The 17,334-nt window shown below is 43.4% G+C and overlaps 1 protein-coding gene across 4 annotated transcripts in view; it reads left to right on the top strand.

Annotated features, from left to right (window-relative positions):
* The window catches only part of atp8a1 (ATPase phospholipid transporting 8A1), a 189,401-nt gene that overhangs the window by 52,192 nt on the left and 119,875 nt on the right, over positions 1-17,334 (top strand). For all 4 annotated transcript variants that reach the window (XM_021561543.3, XM_021561541.3, XM_090198605.1 and 1 more), the window contains exons 2-3: positions 2,734-2,854; positions 15,680-15,779. In XM_021561543.3, coding sequence (XP_021417218.2) covers positions 2,734-2,854; positions 15,680-15,779 — 221 coding nt within the window. The remainder of the gene's footprint in view (positions 1-2,733; positions 2,855-15,679; positions 15,780-17,334) is intronic.

Below are 17,334 nucleotides of genomic sequence, written 5' to 3'. Positions count from 1 at the left end.
GCTCTCATTTATGTCTGAAATTAGCTAGCAAGTTAGCTTGGGTGGTTGACTGCTGCTGTTAGTACAGAATGCTCGAATCAGCCGTTAGAGATGGGTGGGGTTAAAGCTTAAGAGTGTGTGAACTATGCTGAATGTTTGTATACTAAGAAGGGCTCTCCAGTAGTAGTACCAAAACATTCAAATGCCATTTTCTCAAAAGTGAGTTTACAAGTTTTGCAACTTTCAAAGCAGAAATACTTTCCCATTGTTCCTCAACCGTAGTGTATGAAATATTATTTTCTAGCTCTGAGTCTCTACTTTAATTCAATGTAAAAAAATAAATTAAAAAAACTACATTTCAAATTTTGTTACAGAATAATGATTTTGAGCCGGGTCGGTCACGTAAATCATTCTATGTAAGTATAACCATGTGAAAATGACCATATCTAAGTGGTCGAGTGTGAGAAAATGTATGAAAAGGCATCATTCTTCCTGGCGGTTTACATGAACTGATTTTTACACGATTTCATGTTGCTAAAACGCTGTAAGTTCCACTTTAAACAGCCTAGTACTCGATTAGGGGATCTAGGCTTTTTCACAGCTCAAGAATGCGATGCCAGGGAGTGTAGGCTAGTCATGTCTCATTTTAAAATAAATGCAATGAGGGCAGAAGTAGGCTGGTCGTGACTCCTCAAATTAACCTAGTATTTAAGCATTGGAGAATAGAATGAAGTCCGTAGCTGACACATCCATGTTTGTGTATTTGCTTAGTATAAGTCCCTACTGTCATGACGTGGCCCTTTCTGGGTATAGATAGTGGCCTCCCCCTCTCTCTCACTCTCTCCTACACCCAGGTTCTGTTATCTCAGGTTGTAAATTCCTGGCGGAGACTCTCTCCCCCTGGCCATGCAGAAAGAGAGACATGGAGAGAACAAAGGATTTCACATGGCGAACTTCTAAATCCCCATAATGAGAATATGAAACAAAATCTCCACTTGTGAGTAGGTGGGAATGGTCTGTGGACACTTAAAGAATGGGTATGACGAGGGTGTTTCATTTGCTGACCTCCGAGAGGACAGGAAACGCACAACTATATCTCTGAATGTGTACATTTCTCAATTATGGGGTTTGCATCTAATTATTGTGTAAAAGGAATGAGTAAAGATTAAATAATGTATTGTGATGTTAAACCTTTAATGCGAGAGAATTGCATTCCCTTTAAAGTTTGTCATTTGCCAGGCCCCGTGAGCACAGACATGATCGGGCGTCATAGAACCGCCTTTTTTACTGTTACGAATAAAACACTCCTGTGGAAATCCTCTTCAGACATCAAAAACCTCAGTGTAAGCTAAGGTTGCAATGGTTGTTCAATTCCTAACCATACCACGTGGAGCATTGGCTACACGGCGGGAAATGTTTAATCTGAGACTATTGATCCCGACACTACCCAGTGGTGTCTGTGCTTGGTCTCAGTCCCTACCCAGTGATGTCTGTGCTTGGTCTCAGTCCCTACCCAGTGGTGTCTGTGCTTGGTCTCAGTCCCTACCCAGTGGTGTCTGTGCTTGGTCTCAGTCCCTACCCAGTGGTGTCTGTGCTTGGTCTCAGTCCCTACCCAGTTGTGTCTGTGCTTGGTCTCAGTCCCTACCCAGTGGTGTCTGTGCTTGGTCTCAGTCCCTACCCAGTGGTGTCTGTGCTTGGTCTCAGTCCCTACCCAGTTGTGTCTGTGCTTGGTCTCAGTCCCTACCCAGTGGTGTCTGTGCTTGGTCTCAGTCCCTACCCAGTTGTGTCTGTGCTTGGTCTCAGTCCCTACCCAGTGGTGTCTGTGCTTGGTCTCAGTCCCTACCCAGTTGTGTCTGTGCTTGGTCTCAGTCCCTACCCAGTGGTGTCTGTGCTTGGTCTCAGTCCCTACCCAGTGGTGTCTGTGCTTGGTCTCAGTCCCTACCCAGTGGTGTCTGTGCTTGGTCTCAGTCCCTACCCAGTGGTGTCTGTGCTTGGTCTCAGTCCCTACCCAGTGGTGTCTGTGCTTGGTCTCAGTCCCTACCCAGTGGTGTCTGTGCTTGGTCTCAGTCCCTACCCAGTGGTGTCTGTGCTTGGTCTCAGTCCCTACCCAGTGGTGTCTGTGCTTGGTCTCAGTCCCTACCCAGTGGTGTCTGTGCTTGGTCTCGGGAGAAGCCAGTTAAAGGTGTACCTGCAGCATCTGATCTTCCTTAAAAAGGCACCCTGAAGGGACATTGTGTAAAAGGCATTTTATCTAGTCGTAATCCAATCTCCTGTGATTTCTGTAACACACACACACACACACACACACACATTGCCACCTGAACCCTGCAGAATGGGTGACCCTGAGACACAGATTTGCCTTCGACTCTGCCATCTGCTCTAAGAAAGCCTTGTTTGAAAATAAACCCTGCCTGGACCAACCTTGTCATACTTTTTTTCTTTTCTTCTGTGACCTTGTCCAAAAGTTCTTAGTGCCTTTGAGTCAACCTCAAATTTTCATCTAAATGGCCCCTTTTCAGCTTTGGTTCTACAGCACAGAAAAGTGCCATTAACAAAATCTATGCAAAGTACTGACTTTTATGCCTTTTTTATACTACGTCACACATTGCAAATACTCTGACTGGAAGGTGATTCTATTACGGATGAAGCTATCTGGGAAGATCTGGTGCTGAAAAGACAATTTTGTACATTTAGGCAATGACTTTTGAAAATCTGTTTTTTGAATGCGTTTTCTTTTTTCCGTTCTTCCCTCAGGGTACGAAAAGACAGAGGACACGGCAACCTCCGCAAAGACCTCTTTAGCTGACCAAGAAGATGCACGACTGATATTCCTCAATCAGCCACAGTTCACCAAGTTCTGCAGCAATCACGTCAGGTAAGACGTCTGTTCATTGGTTGGCCTATCATCCTCTTTGCTTGCATAACGTTGAAAGACTAACTGTGGCAATACAATTTCCCACAGATTCCCTCCCTCTCGCAGAGATTGCATTGCATCTGTACTACCATTACTGTACCTCAATTCCGGCTTGCACAGTTTGCATTTCCTTCTCATTTAACTTCTCATAGTATTGCCATACAAGGCCGCTTCTATAGCTTGCCTTTCTCTGCCATTTTTCCAAAGTTAACCACGATGACGTAGTGGTGGAGACTTGACTCCAAATAATTGATTCTGCGACTCCTTGAACGTCGACTCCTGATGTCAACTCCCATTTCTGAGTGTCAAGATTCGATTTAGCTAGGAATCGCCTCCTAAGAGTCAGTATTTTTGGAATGGAGGAGACTGATTATTTGCCATACTTCCGAGAACACAATCACTCGCATCTTGCAAAGCAAGCTAGTGAGGGATGGCAATCAAATGCTGTATCACACAATGGAAGGCTGTGTCTTGTCTCAACTTCAGTAAAGCAGGGAATATCATGAATGAATAGGCAAAGATATTCTACATGCAACAGACCAAAGGCTGAACACACACTTGCATCATTAGGGAGGAGGAGGAGGAAAATGTTTTGGTAATCTGTATCTCTCAATGTCTTGTCTTTCATGCCTCGCAAATTCACCACAGTAGCCTAAAGTTAGCCTTTTCCTCACAGGTTAGATTTAAATGACACAGCTTTCGCCATGTGTTTACAACCTATCATCTAGTTAGGCTATAACACGGAAAATAATATGTTTTGTGATAACTGCACCCCCCACTAAACATGGATTTATGGATTTTTCATAACTTTAAGGATCCCGACTTAGCTTTAACATCTTAAATGTTCACACCCCGACTAGAGAACAACTAAGAGTTACTTACAGTATGTTACTCATCTCCTGCTAAATATAACATGACTCTGGCTGTTTCACACATTTCCTCACACAATTCTCCAGTGCTGACCGGAGAGAAGAACAATTCAAGTACGGCTGCATTTTATATTGTTAGATATTTGCTTGATATGATGGATGATAAAACGTCTATTCCGTTTGGTGCATGGAGCTCCATCTACGGCCAATATTGTGTCATTTAATAAGTAGCCATCTTGCATATAACCCGACGAGAAACCTGATTTGAATACTAAAACAATTATTTATTTTTTTTACCTTTATTTAACCAGGCAAGTCAGTTAAGAACAAATTCTTATTTTCAATGACGGCCTAGGAACAGTGGGTTAACTGCCTGTTCAGGGGCAGAACGACAGATTTGTACCTTGTCAGCTCGGGGGTTTGAACTTGCAACCTTCCAGTTACTAGTCCAACGCTCTAACCACTAGGCTACCCTGCCGCCCTATAAGGTCAGGAGAGACCAATCGTGTGGCATCGTCAAGTTGTCAGGGCTTATTTTTGTGTGTATTGGGTATTGGACCTCAAAGGTAGCAAGAGGCCTTTGGGTCTCCGGGTTATTTTGTTCCACTGTATATCATTACCAGATGAAGTCACACTGCAGTTCTTCATGTCCTCTTCTCTTTCTCTCTCTCCCTTTCCCCCTTCCCACCTGGCCCGCTTTGCCCTGACACCTGCTGGGAAGGAAGGAGGGGGGGGGAGAAAGACTCCCAACAACAACAACAACAACAGTATTGCCATTTGTCAAAGCAGAGGAATTGTTGCTGAGGAGGCAGCAAAGTTCAAGACATGTCGAAGTATGTCGATGTGCCTGATTTGAAATATGGGCTTGGGATGATCTATAGTGGGGGTGGAAGGAGGACAGGCAGGCAGCTTCTAAACCCTGATTGAAATGTACAGCTCCTACACGTGCCTGCCTGTTTTGGTGGGAGGCATAGGCAACATGACAAACGGACAAGGTGCACCTCTTCCAGTTTGAAAAGGTCATTGTCTATTTGACAAGTAGAAGAGAATTATGAATAGCTGATCATTCTGTGACATCTGAAGATAATCCATACCTTAGAGTACGCTGCATGTGCTGGCGTGAGGATCTCAACTATTTGGGTACTGGCAACAGTGACCCAGAGGTAAGCATTTTTTCCCCATATCAGCCCCCGGCATATCCAACCTTTTTTAACCCCTTAACCCCACAGAGACACAACAGACCAGTGTCGTTCGTTGAGTCATGTTTCATCAGTAGTACTACTAGGCCGACATACACTATTCCAATGAAGGCTACATACACTATTCCAATGTAGGATACATAACCTATTCCACTGTAAGCTACTATACATTAGACTGACTTGAGCCCCCCCCCCCCCCCCCCCCCCCCCGACTCACTGCAGCCCTTTTACAACCACTAAGGGCTCTCGTTGTGGATTCGTCTAGAAACTCTACCTCGCTAGGGCTACATTCCAAATGTCATCTTATACTTAAGTAGTGCACTATATAGGGAATAGGGCTCCATTTGGGACTCAACCTTAGTTAGCTCGCTGGCGTTTCCCTCCTCTGTTCCTTGTGGAGCCGTGTTGCATTGAAAGGTCAGGTCTGGGCTGGCCATCCTCTGTCAGGGAATATTAGCGTTAGCATTCCTGCTGCATGAGCGGCTGGAGATGTCTGCATCGCACACACAGACACACCGATCCACCGCCACAGGAAAAACATAGAGCCTTAGCAGCATACAGCCAACCACTAGAATGAAACACAAAATCATGGACACAATGAAATGACAACGAGTCAATATTCAGCTTCTTAGCATAGATTAACCAAGCAAGTCATGCTGTGCCCAAAAATTTGCATTTTTGGACTCCTCTTTTTATCCGCTGCTATCTTGGATCTCCAATTCTTGTTCCGACTTGTGTCGATTTGGTTCCATCTGATCCTTGAACACTGTATGCTGCTGCCCATAAAAAGTCACCCAGAGAGTCACTTTCAGGCTCTGGTCCCAGATCTGGTTTTGCTGTCTTGCCAACTCCTATGGTCATTATGTTTGGCATGGCAACGTTTATATAGGTGTTGTCTATACCGCACAAACAGATCTGAGACCATAGAGGTATACTACGATGTAAGATAGATTTACTCAGGCTGTTGCTCATTCGCCTGCCGCTAACTCTATCAGGCTTGTAACTGCTAGTCGATCGCCAAACTCTTGAGACAATGCTGAAACCTCAATCCATGGGCCAGTCAGTGGAACATTTTAAATGTTTTCCTGAATCAAAATTCTTGCAAATTGAGTAGGCTGTGGTGTGAAATAGGCTTTTAGAAGTGATTTTTGTTTTTTTGTGTCGTTAATGCCGCCTTTGCTTTGGTGTAGAAAAGCACAAACACCCTTTTCCCCCACTCCTATCAATAAAATAATTTTGTCATTCAATAGTTTTACTCTACATAACTTTCAAATGCATCCCGTCATTGCTAAATGTGTGATGTGATAGGTATTTAAAAAAAAAATATATATATATTTTTAACCCCCTTTTCTCCCCAATTGGTGATGTCCAATTGGTAGTTGTCCCATCGATGCAATTCCCGTACGGACTCAGGAGAGGTGAAGGTCGAGAGCCATGCGTCCTCCGAAACACAACCATGACAAGCCGCACTGCTTCTTGACAGACTGCTCTCTTAACCCGGAAGCCAGCTGCACCAATGTGTAGGAGGAAACACTGTACAACTGGTGACCGTGTCATCGTGCATGCGCCCAGCCCGCCACAGGAGTCGCTAAGGACATCTCAGCCGGCCAAACCCTCCCCTAACCCGGAAGACGTTGGGCCAATTGAGGCATCGCCTCATGGGTCTCCCGGGTGTGGCCGGCTGCGACACAGCCCGGGATCGAACCCATATCTGTAGTGACGCCTCAAGCACTGCAGTGCCTATTATTAATATAATATTGAATCAGTCATCTTACCCAAATGAAGGGGATGATGACGGACTCTTTGCGAGAGGGAGGGAATCTGATTTCATTGGTCTTCATCTCGCGGCTCAGTCATTTCATTCAGGGTAAGTGGAGTTAGCCTGACCCGGAGTAGGTTGGTTCTGAAAGATTTGTTGCCATGGCTAAAACGTGAGCCACTTTCGTATGACCGGTTATACCGAGTTTACCAAAGTTAGTTGAAGTTGGAAGTTTACACACACCTTAGCCAAATACATTCAAACTCAGTGTTTCACAATTCCTGTCATTAAATCCTAGTAAAAATTCCCTGTTTTAGGTCCTCTTTATTTTAAGAATGTCAGAATAATAGTAGAGTGATTTATTTCAGCTTGTATTTCTTTAATCACATTCCCAGTGGGTCGGAAGTTTACATACACTCAATTAGTATTTGGTAGCATTGCCTTTAAATTGTTTAACTTGGGTCAAACGTTTCAGGTAGCCTTCCACAAGCTTCCCACAATAAGTTGGGTGAATTTTGGCCCATTCCTCCTGACAGAGCTGGTGTAACTGACTCAGGTTTGTAGGCCTCCTTGCTCACACACACTTTTTCTGTTCTGCCCACAAATTTTCTACAGGATTGAGGTCAGGGCTTTGTGATGGTCACTCCAATACCTTGACTTTGTTGTCCTTAAGCCATTTTGCCACAATTTTTTAAGTATGCTTGGGGTCATTGGCCATTTGGAAGACACATTTGCGACCAAGATTTAACTTTAGCTTGCTTCAATATATCCACATAATTATTCCCCCTCATGATGCCATCTATTTTGTGCAGTGCACCAGTCCCTCCTGCAGCAAAGCACCCTCACAACATGATCCTCTCACCCCCGTGCTTCACGGTTGGGATGGTGTTCTTCGGCTTGCAAGCCTCCTCCTTCTTCCTCCAAACATAACAACGGTCATTATGGCCAAACAGTTATATTTTTGTTTCATTAGACATTTCTCAAAAAAGTACCATCTTTGTCCCCATGTGCAGTTGCAAACCTTAGTCTGGCTTTTTTATGGCGGTTTTGGGGCAGTGGCCTTTTCCTTGCTGAGCGGTCTTTCAGGTTATGTTGATATTGGACTATTTTTACTGTGGATATAGATACTTTTGTATAGTTTCCTCCAGCATCTTCACAAGGTCCTTTGCTGCTGTTCTGGGATTGATTTGCACTTTTCGCACCAAACTATGTTCATCTCTAGGCGACAGAATGCGTCTCCTTCCTGAGCGGTATGACGGCTGTGAGGTCCCATAGTGTTTATACTTGCGTACTATTGTTTGTACAGATGAACGTGGTACCTTCAGGCATTTGGAAATTGCTCCCAAGGATGAACCAGACTTGTGGAGGTCTACATTTTTTTTTCTGAGGTCTTGGCTGATTTCTTTTGATTTTCCCATCATAATGTCAAGCAAAGAGGCACTGAGTTTGAAGGTAGGCCTTGAAATACATCTACAGGTTCACCTCCAATTGACTCAATTGATGTCATTTAGATTATCGGAAGCTTTTAAAGCCATGACATAATTTTCTGGAATTTTCCTAGCTGTTTAAAGGCACAGTCAACTTAGTGGATGTAAACTTCTGACCCACTGGAATTGTGATACAGTGAAATAATCTTTCTAAACAATTGTTGGGAATATTACTTGTGTCATGCACAAAGTAGATGTCCTAACCGACTTGTCAAAACTATAGTTTGTTAACAAGACATTTATGGAGTGGTTGAAAAAATGAGTTTTCATGTAATCTTCGACTGTACCTCTTCAAACCTGATTTGTAGTATAGGGCTCAGGGAATCACTTTCACACGTTCTATTTAAACTAAAAATATTTACTTGTGTATTTCTCCATACACTGCACCTCTCCACCACTATCACTACCAGCATCTCCATAATCATCTGTTGCTCCACTGCTGGTCTTGTCCCAAATGGAATCTTGTCACACAGACACATGGGCCCTGGTCAAAAGAAGTGCACGATATCGGGAATAGGGTGCAATTTGGTACACAGCCTGCTGGTCGTGTGAGTGATGGAATCTGTTTATTCAGCTGCACTACTTGTCAGACCAGATCTTGTGCTAATGTAATGTGACATGGGAGTCGGTGGTGGGATGTGCATGACTTCAACCAGGGCAAACCGGAGAGTCAGGCAGGGCAAGCTGCTGTTCATTGTGTGTTCTGTGAAAAGCTGACATGGTGGATCCATGCAGGGAATTTGGCACAAGGGGTTACGTGCGTACTCACATGAAAGGATACATGTACGCACACATTTATTTATTTATTTCACCTTTATTTAACCAGGTAGGCTAGTTGAGAACAAGTTCTCATTTACAACTGCGACCTGGCCAAGATAAAGCATAGCAGTGTGAACAGACAACAACAGAGTTACACATGGAGTAAACAATAAACAAGCCAATAACACAATAGAAAATAAAAAAAAGAGAGTCTATATACATTGTGTGCAAAAGACATGAGGAGGTAGGCGAATAATTACAATTTTTCAGATTAACACTGGAGTGATAAATGATCAGATGGTCATGTAGAGATACTGGTGTGCAAAAGAGCAGAAAAGTAAATAAATATTAACAGTATGGGGATGAGGTAGGTAGATTAGGTGGGCTATTTACAGATGGACTATGTACAGCTGCAGCGATCGGTTTGCTGCCCAAATAGCAGATGTTTGAAGTTGGTGAGGGAGATAAAAGTCTCCAACTTCAGCGATTTTTGCAATTCGTTCCAGTCACAGGCAGCAGAGAACTGGAACGAAAGGCGGCCAAATGAGGTGTTGGCTTTAGGGATGATCAGTGAGATACACCTGCTGGAGCGCGTGCTACGGGTGGGTGTTGCCATCGTGACCAGTGAACTGAGATAAGGCGGAGCTTTACCTAGCATGGACTTGTAGATGACCTGGAGCCAGTGGGTCTGGCGACGAATATATAGCGACGGCCAGCCGACTAGAGCATACAGGTCGCAGTGGTGGGTGGTATAAGGTGCTTTAGTAACAAAACGGATGGTACTGTGATAAACTGCATCCAGTTTGCTGAGTAGAGTATCGGAAGCTATTTTGTAGATGACATCGCCGAAGTCGAGGATCTGTAGGATAGTCAGTTTTACTAGGGTAAGTTTGGCGGCGTGAGTGAAGGAGGCTTTGTTGCGGAATAGAAAGCCGACTCTAGATTTGATTTTAGATTGAAGATGTTTGATATGAGTCTGGAAGGAGAGTTTACAGTCTAGCCAGACACCTAGGTACTTATAGATGTCCACATATTCTAGGTCGGAACCATCCAGGGTGGTGATGCTAGTCGGGCGTGCAGGTGCAGGCAGCGAACGGTTGAAAAGCATGCATTTGGTTTTACTAGCGTTTAAGAGCAGTTGGAGGCAACGGAAGTGGTATGGCGTTGAAGCTCGTTTGGAGGTTGGTTAGCACAGTGTCCAAGGGAGGGCCGGAAGTATACAGAATGGTGTCGTCTGCGTAGAGTTGGATCAGGGAATCGCCCGCAGCAAGGGCAACATCATTGATATATATATATACATATACAGAGAAAAGAGTCGGGGCACACATACTTAATTTAGAGTTATTAATGTACCCTTTAGTAGTTCTGGGTTCTCCCGAGTGGTGCAGTGGTCTAAGCCACTGCAGTGCTTGAGGCGTCACTACAGACCTGCTGTGTCAGAGTTTGACCGTGGGGCTTTACTTGGCTCATTGTTCTATATAAATCCTTGTGGCGGGCGGGCGCCTCCAGGCTGACTTCGGTCATCAGTTGAGCGGTGTTTCCCCCGACACATTGGTACGGCTGGCTTCCAGGTTAAGCAGGCGGGTGTAATGGAGTGTGGTTTGGAGGGTGATGTTTCAAAGGACGCATGACTCGTCCTCAGCAAATTTGGTAGGCTACTAATGACCATCAACAGCATCCAAGCTTGGAGAAGCCTAATTACCGTGACTAAACGGTCACATGGAATTTGACTCGTGACCGCCGGTGTGGTGGTAATATGGCCGCAACAGCCCTACACATGGAGAGAGACACACACACACACAAACAGATTTCATGCTCATGTGTAAATGACCAGTTAAGGGAAACCTGTCTTTCTGCTTTTTCATTTCAAGGTTAAGTGCTTTTGTGCAATTGTGTTTGCACACATTTAACTTGACATGGTCAGATTTGAAGCTACAACAGTGACATCATCCTTTTATGCCAAGTCAGGTAATGTAATGTCGATCATCTTCTCTCGACGGTCCCCAAAATTGCTACTAATGTCTTCACGGCTGTTGGCCATTGAGCCATAGGGCTTTGGCCAAAAGTAGTGCGCTAAATAGGGAATAGGGTCCCATTTGATTTTTTTTTTTCCCAACTTATTTTTTGAGTGGAGTGACAAGATGAGGAGGAAGTGGTCTCAGTCCTGAGGCCACGGGTAGATAATGAATGGAGAGCTGGTGCAGTAATCTCCATTAAGAAGAGGAGTGTTAATGGAGAGCTGGTGCAGTAATCTCCATTAAGAAGAGGAGTGTTAATGGAGAGCTGGTGCAGTAATCTCCATTAAGAAGAGGAGTGTTAATGGAGAGCTGGTGCAGTAATCTCCATTAAGAAGAGGAGTGTTAATGGAGAGCTGGTGCAGTAATCTCCATTAAGAAGAGGAGTGTTAATGGAGAGCTGGTGCAGTAATCTCTGTTAAGAAGAGGAGCGTTAAAGGATCACTTTTTTGTAATTCGCCGTGGTTTTGCCCCAAAGAAATACGGAAGGAAAGAAAGAAAGAGCGATAGGAGGAGAGATGGAAGATGGAAAGAAAAGGAAGTAGCTGAAGGAACAAAATATTAAATTGAGAGCAAAACACTGGTTATTATTTTTAACCGCTTACATCATCCCCGGGGGTTCAAATTAGGTAATGAGACCAGGTCATGGATTCTGTGGTGCAGAGGTGACCGCACTCCCTAATCCACCTGGCCAACTCCTCAACGTAACACAAAGCCACCTGGCCAACTCCTCAACATAACACAAAGCCACCTGGCCAACTCCTCAACATAACACAAAGCCACCTGGCCAACTCCTCAACGTAAAACAAGCCACTCGGCCAACTCCTCAACATAAAACAAGCCACTCGGCCAACTCCTCAACGTAACACAAAGAACAAGGGAACTAAGCCTAGCCAATATTTTTTTCCCACACGTATGACTAGCCCGTTTTTTTTCTTTTTTCCCCAGGTGCGAATTTCCACGGCACAACAATGCTGACAATGGACTTCTGTGAAGCCCAAACATGGTCCTCGTGGCAAAACTGGGATGGTGCTAGGGGGTTCAAATTACGTAGACTAGGCCAGGTCCAGTAAAGAGCTTGGCCACGAAGCAGTGGAGAGTGTCCACAATTTTTGTCAGCTTTTGTTCACACTTTCGGCTGAGAGTCAGAGGGGGGATGGAGAAATAGTTGAGTTTCATCCGCGTAGCATAGCAATGGTAGGAGAAACCATGTGAGTATATTACATTGCTGAGCGACTTGCTGTACAGAGAGAACAGGAGAGGGCCTAGATCTGAGCTCTGGTAGACACCAGTAGAGAGACCATGTGGCGCAGACACAGATCCCCTTCATGTCATCTTGTTCAAACCACCATTTAAGTTATACTTACAAGTTACTTACAAAAAAGGATTTCCAAGAAAAACTCAATTGAGGCTTGATCTGTGTTCTGATGAGGTTTTCCATTACATCGCTCTGCAAAGATGGTACATTATGGTACCATGCCCTATTGTATAGCAATCTACTGCCATGTGTGCTGTGCTGTTGTCTGATAGCCGCCTCTCTCGCAGACAGAGCCCCACTAGACGGATGTGACGGGGAGAAGATGAATGGAGCACTATCTCTTATCATTGACTGTTTGTCTCTCTCCACGCTCACTGGCGTACTATCCCCGCCCTGTGTGTGTGTCTCTGCTTGTTGTTGATTTATCACAGTCTGTCTGATTCTGTGCCTTGTCTATGGAGGGAGGCCTATTATGGATTGTGCTTACAGTATATCGTGTGTGTGTATAAGCTTGACTGGCGTTGCATTATGCTACCTTATCTACACCAGTAGATAACATCATGTGTGAGAAAATGTACAGTATTAAATTAAGTGCCCTTTAATATAGCCTGGACCACATGGATTTTTTGTTGTTGCCAGTTTCTGGTGTCTTGTGGTGGAAAACTGAGCAAGTCGACCATAACCCTTCAACCCTGTTACCAATAGATCGGCTAGAAATGTTTTAACAATGTCAGTTTCTTTGGTAAAGCTTGCCTTGCATTCAGTTGCCCCTCCCTGTTGCACACAACAAGCTTCCATTCCCCCTGTCACAAGGGGATTAATTACTTTTAAGATGAGGTTGTCAGCCCTGTTACGGTCAGCCCTGTTATGGTCAGCCCTGTTACTTTATAAACAAAACTTTTTGGGGGGAGTTTCTGTTAAAATGAAAATAAATAAATCATAAAATTCCATGTAATTTCGCAATGCAGAATAATAGTCCTATTACGTATGTATGACAGCTAGGGCCAGGCAATGGATTATATCTACCGCGACCCTTTAAAGACAGAACACAGTTCAGTAACAAAAAAAAAAGAGTGTAATGTAATTCTCTGCTCTTGCATGTAATGTTGCCTCCTTGACAACAACAAACGTTGCTGATTTGATGTCCTGCTATGTTTTTTTTTTTATGATAAGGTAGCTAAATGTCCGTTCATTCTACTAAATGTCTTGTTAAGTCGTAATGTATAACAAACTTTGACAGTTCTGTTTACCTAGTGATGAAAGCGGCATTACTTTACAGACAAGTAAAATGCTGTTCATGTCTCCAGAGGTTTTCTGTCAGCTTTTAAAAAAAGCCGTAGTGTAGCCTACCCTAACAGACAAACATGTCATAGCCTGGTGGCATGGTCTACATCACAGCGTTTATCTCCCCCCAAAGTGCTCTGGCTGGCTGGCCCTTAATGCGACTGTAAATCAGGCTCTGTCTGGTCTGGGCCGGAGGTGCTCTGCCAGGCACCCCCTCTCTGCCATAGCTTACGTCTGCCAGGAGAGCTCCCCTTAGTTATGCTTTATGGTAATTTAGCCGACTGGCCTGCCATTCATCACTCACACAGTACATGTTCAACCACAGCTCAGAGCTCCGCCACCCCCTGCACTCAGGAGAAGCAGCTTCCAGGAATGGTGGATTGTGGGGGGTGGAGGTGGAGATGAGGGTGAAATGTATCAACTCGAGGCTGGATGGGGTATCAGGAGATATACAGTACCAGTCAAAAGTTTGGACACCTACTCATTCAATGTTTTTTCTTTTATTTGTACTATTTTGTACATTTTAGAATAATAGTGAAGACATCAAAACTATGAAATAACACATATGGAATCACGTAGTAAATAAATAAATGTAGTAACCAAAAAAGTGTTAAACAAATCAAAATATACTTTATATTTGAGATTCTTGAAAGTAGCAACCCTTTGCCTTGACGACAGCTTTGAACACTCTTGGCATTCTCTCAAGTTTTTTATGAGGTAGTCACCTGGAATGCATTTTGATTAACAGGTGTGCCTTGTTAATTTGTGGAATTTCTTTCCTTCTTAATGCGTTTGAGCCAATCAGGTAGGGGTGGTAATTCAGAAGAGAGCCCTATTTGGTAAAAGACCAAGTCCCTATTATGACAAGAACAGCTCAAATAAGCAAAGAGAAATGACAGGATGGGACAGGATTACTTTGACATGGTCAGTCAGTGTGGAAAAATGTTTAGTCGCAAACACCATCAAGCGCTATGATGAAACTGGTTCTCATGAGGACCGCCATAGGAAAGGAAGACCCAGAGTTACCTCTGTTGCAGAGGATAAGTTCATTAGAAGTACCAGTCTCAGAAATTGCAGCCCAAATAATTGCTTCACAGAGTTCAAGTAACAGACACATCTCAACATCAACTGTTCAGAGGAGACTGCGTGAATCAGGCATTCATGGTTAAATTACTGCAAAGGAACCACTACTAAAGGACACCCATAAGAAGAAGACTTGCTTGGGCCAAGAAACACGAGCAATGGACATTAGATCGGTGGAAATCAGTCCTTTTGGTATGAGTCCAAATTTGAGATTTTTGGTTCCAATCGCTGTGTCTTTGTGAGATGCAGAGTAGGTGAATGGATGACCTCTGCATATGTGGTTCCCACCGTGAAGCATGGAGGCTGTGGTGTGGTGGTGCTTTGCTAGTGACACTGTTAGTTATTTATAATTCAAGGCACACTTAACCAGCATGAATACCACAGCATTCTGAAGTGATACGCCATCCCCTCTGGTTTGCGCTTAGTGGGACTATCATTTGTTTTTCAACAGGACAATGATCAAACACACCTCCAGACAGTGTAAGGGCAATTTAACCAAGAAGGAGAATGATGGAGTTCTGCATCAGGTGACCTGGACTCCACAATCACCCGACCTCAACCCAATTGAGATGGTTTGGGATGAGTTGGACCGCAGAGTGAAGGAAAAGCAGCCAACAAGTGCTCAGCATATATGGAAACTCCTTCAAGACTGTTGGAAACGTATTCCAGGTGATGCTGATTGAAAATGCCAAGAGCGTATACAGCTGTAATCAAGGCAAAAGGTGGCTACTTTGAAGAATCTAAAATATATTTTATATTTGTTTAACACTTTTTTATTTTATTTGGTTCATACATGATTCCTTATGTTATTTCATACTTTTGATGTCTTAACTATTATTCTACAATGTAGAAAAATAGTAAAACAAAGAGTAACCCTTGAATGAGTAGGTATGTCCAAGCTTTTGACTGGTACTGTATATTATGTTTACTGGTATAAGATGTCTGTTAGTGGAAAGAAACTGATTCATGGAACTGAACTTTTTCTCTTTCTCTCTGCCTTTGTTCTCTCTTTCTCACTCACTCCCTCTCTCTCTCTCTCAATCTCCCTACATGTCCTATTCTCTGCCCTGCAGCACTGCAAAGTATAATGTCCTCACCTTCCTACCTCGGTTCCTCTACTCTCAGTTCAGAAGGGCTGCCAACTCCTTCTTCCTCTTCATCGCTCTCCTGCAGGTAAGACAGAGATCATTTGTATTGGTTGCTAGAGCTTTGCCATCTGTAGTAAAGGTTACATTAATATTCAAACACACTGAATACCCCACATGCATTCCCAAACTGAATACACACACTACTGAAAAATACATGTGGGAGCGTGAGTGTCCCTCTTTAAAATAATTTAGTGTTTTACTTCCTCAACACACATCATTCCACACATCAGATGCTTTAAAAATGCACCACAACTATATGTCAGTGGTTTACCAGACATGAGTTGTAGCAGAGGACAAACAAAGATTCCTAACACAGACCAGCACTCACATGGATAGCGTGGAAATATTCTCATTTGGATGGTGGCGCTGGGATTTGTGTGGTTATATCAGGGTTGTGTTCATTAGGCACCAAAAGGATGAAAATGCACCGAAACATGGAGGGACTACCTGGGCTTGACCAATAAGAAATGCTTATTTTAGTTTTCTGTTGCGAAACTAATCAAAACATTTTCCTTTGCGTGCCCCAATGAACATGACTCTGTCGTATTAACTTTGATTTCTCCAGAATGTGGCATAATAGACCAGAGGAAATCCACAATCTACTAAAAGTTCAGAGTGATTACGCTTAACCTCACAGAACCTTAGTGTGAATCTAAAAAAAAAAACTCTTTCCTAGAAGTTCAAAGCTCCACGGAGCCGATTAGGACAATGGATTCAGGGCAAGACTTAAACCTCAATCTTTTATCACTCTGTATTCTGCTAACTAATGCAACGGTAATGAGAGCTGACTAACACAGCGTTAATGAGAACGTTTGACACTAAATGTGACTGTTTCAGGAAACTAGGTGTATGTTCGGGTCATTACTTCACAGGAGAGCGGTTTGTATGTCAATGTTTTTTGCAGAAATGCCTTCTTGGAACATGTTAACTTTCATGTGCCTTTAATAACTAACTTGTATGCCATCTGTAAATAATAAATAAAATTGTTAAAGTACGAGCCTAGTCGGTTTAGCCACAGCAACCCTCCCGCTAGCCATGATTGGCTGAGATAATGAGTGGGCTGGACATTCCGAGAGATGAGTTTGGATTGGTCTGCCATATAGCACACTTCTTTCTATTAGAGCTGGTCAGTATGTGTAGGGAATCCTGTCTAACGCTGCTTTAACCTTTTGCGACGAGCAAACCCGTATCCGGGAACGTAATCATAGCCTCAAATGCATTAGCATAACGCAACGGACATAAATACCCCTATAAACTTTTCCTATTCATGAAAATCGCAAATGATATGAAATAAATATATTAAAACACAAGCTTAGCCTTTTGTTAACAACACTGTCATCTCAGATTTTCAAAATATGCGTTACAGCCAACGCTAGACAAGCATTTGTGTAAGTTTATCATGGCATAATGCTATGCTAGGCTCTGCTGGCAGCAGGCAACATTTTCACGAAAATAAGAAAAGCAACCAGATTAAATAATTTACCTTTGAAAAACTTCAGATGCTTTCACTCAGGAGACTCCCAGTTAGATAGCAAATGTTCCTTTTTTCCAAAAATATTATTTTTGTAGGCGAAATAGCT

Source organism: Oncorhynchus mykiss, chromosome 14 (genome assembly GCF_057628025.1).
Source record: "Oncorhynchus mykiss isolate SJ-2025 chromosome 14, ASM5762802v1, whole genome shotgun sequence".
Taxonomy (NCBI): domain Eukaryota; kingdom Metazoa; phylum Chordata; class Actinopteri; order Salmoniformes; family Salmonidae; genus Oncorhynchus; species Oncorhynchus mykiss.
Note: the sequence above shows the minus strand (reverse complement) of the source record. Positions and strands in the feature narration are given on the sequence as shown.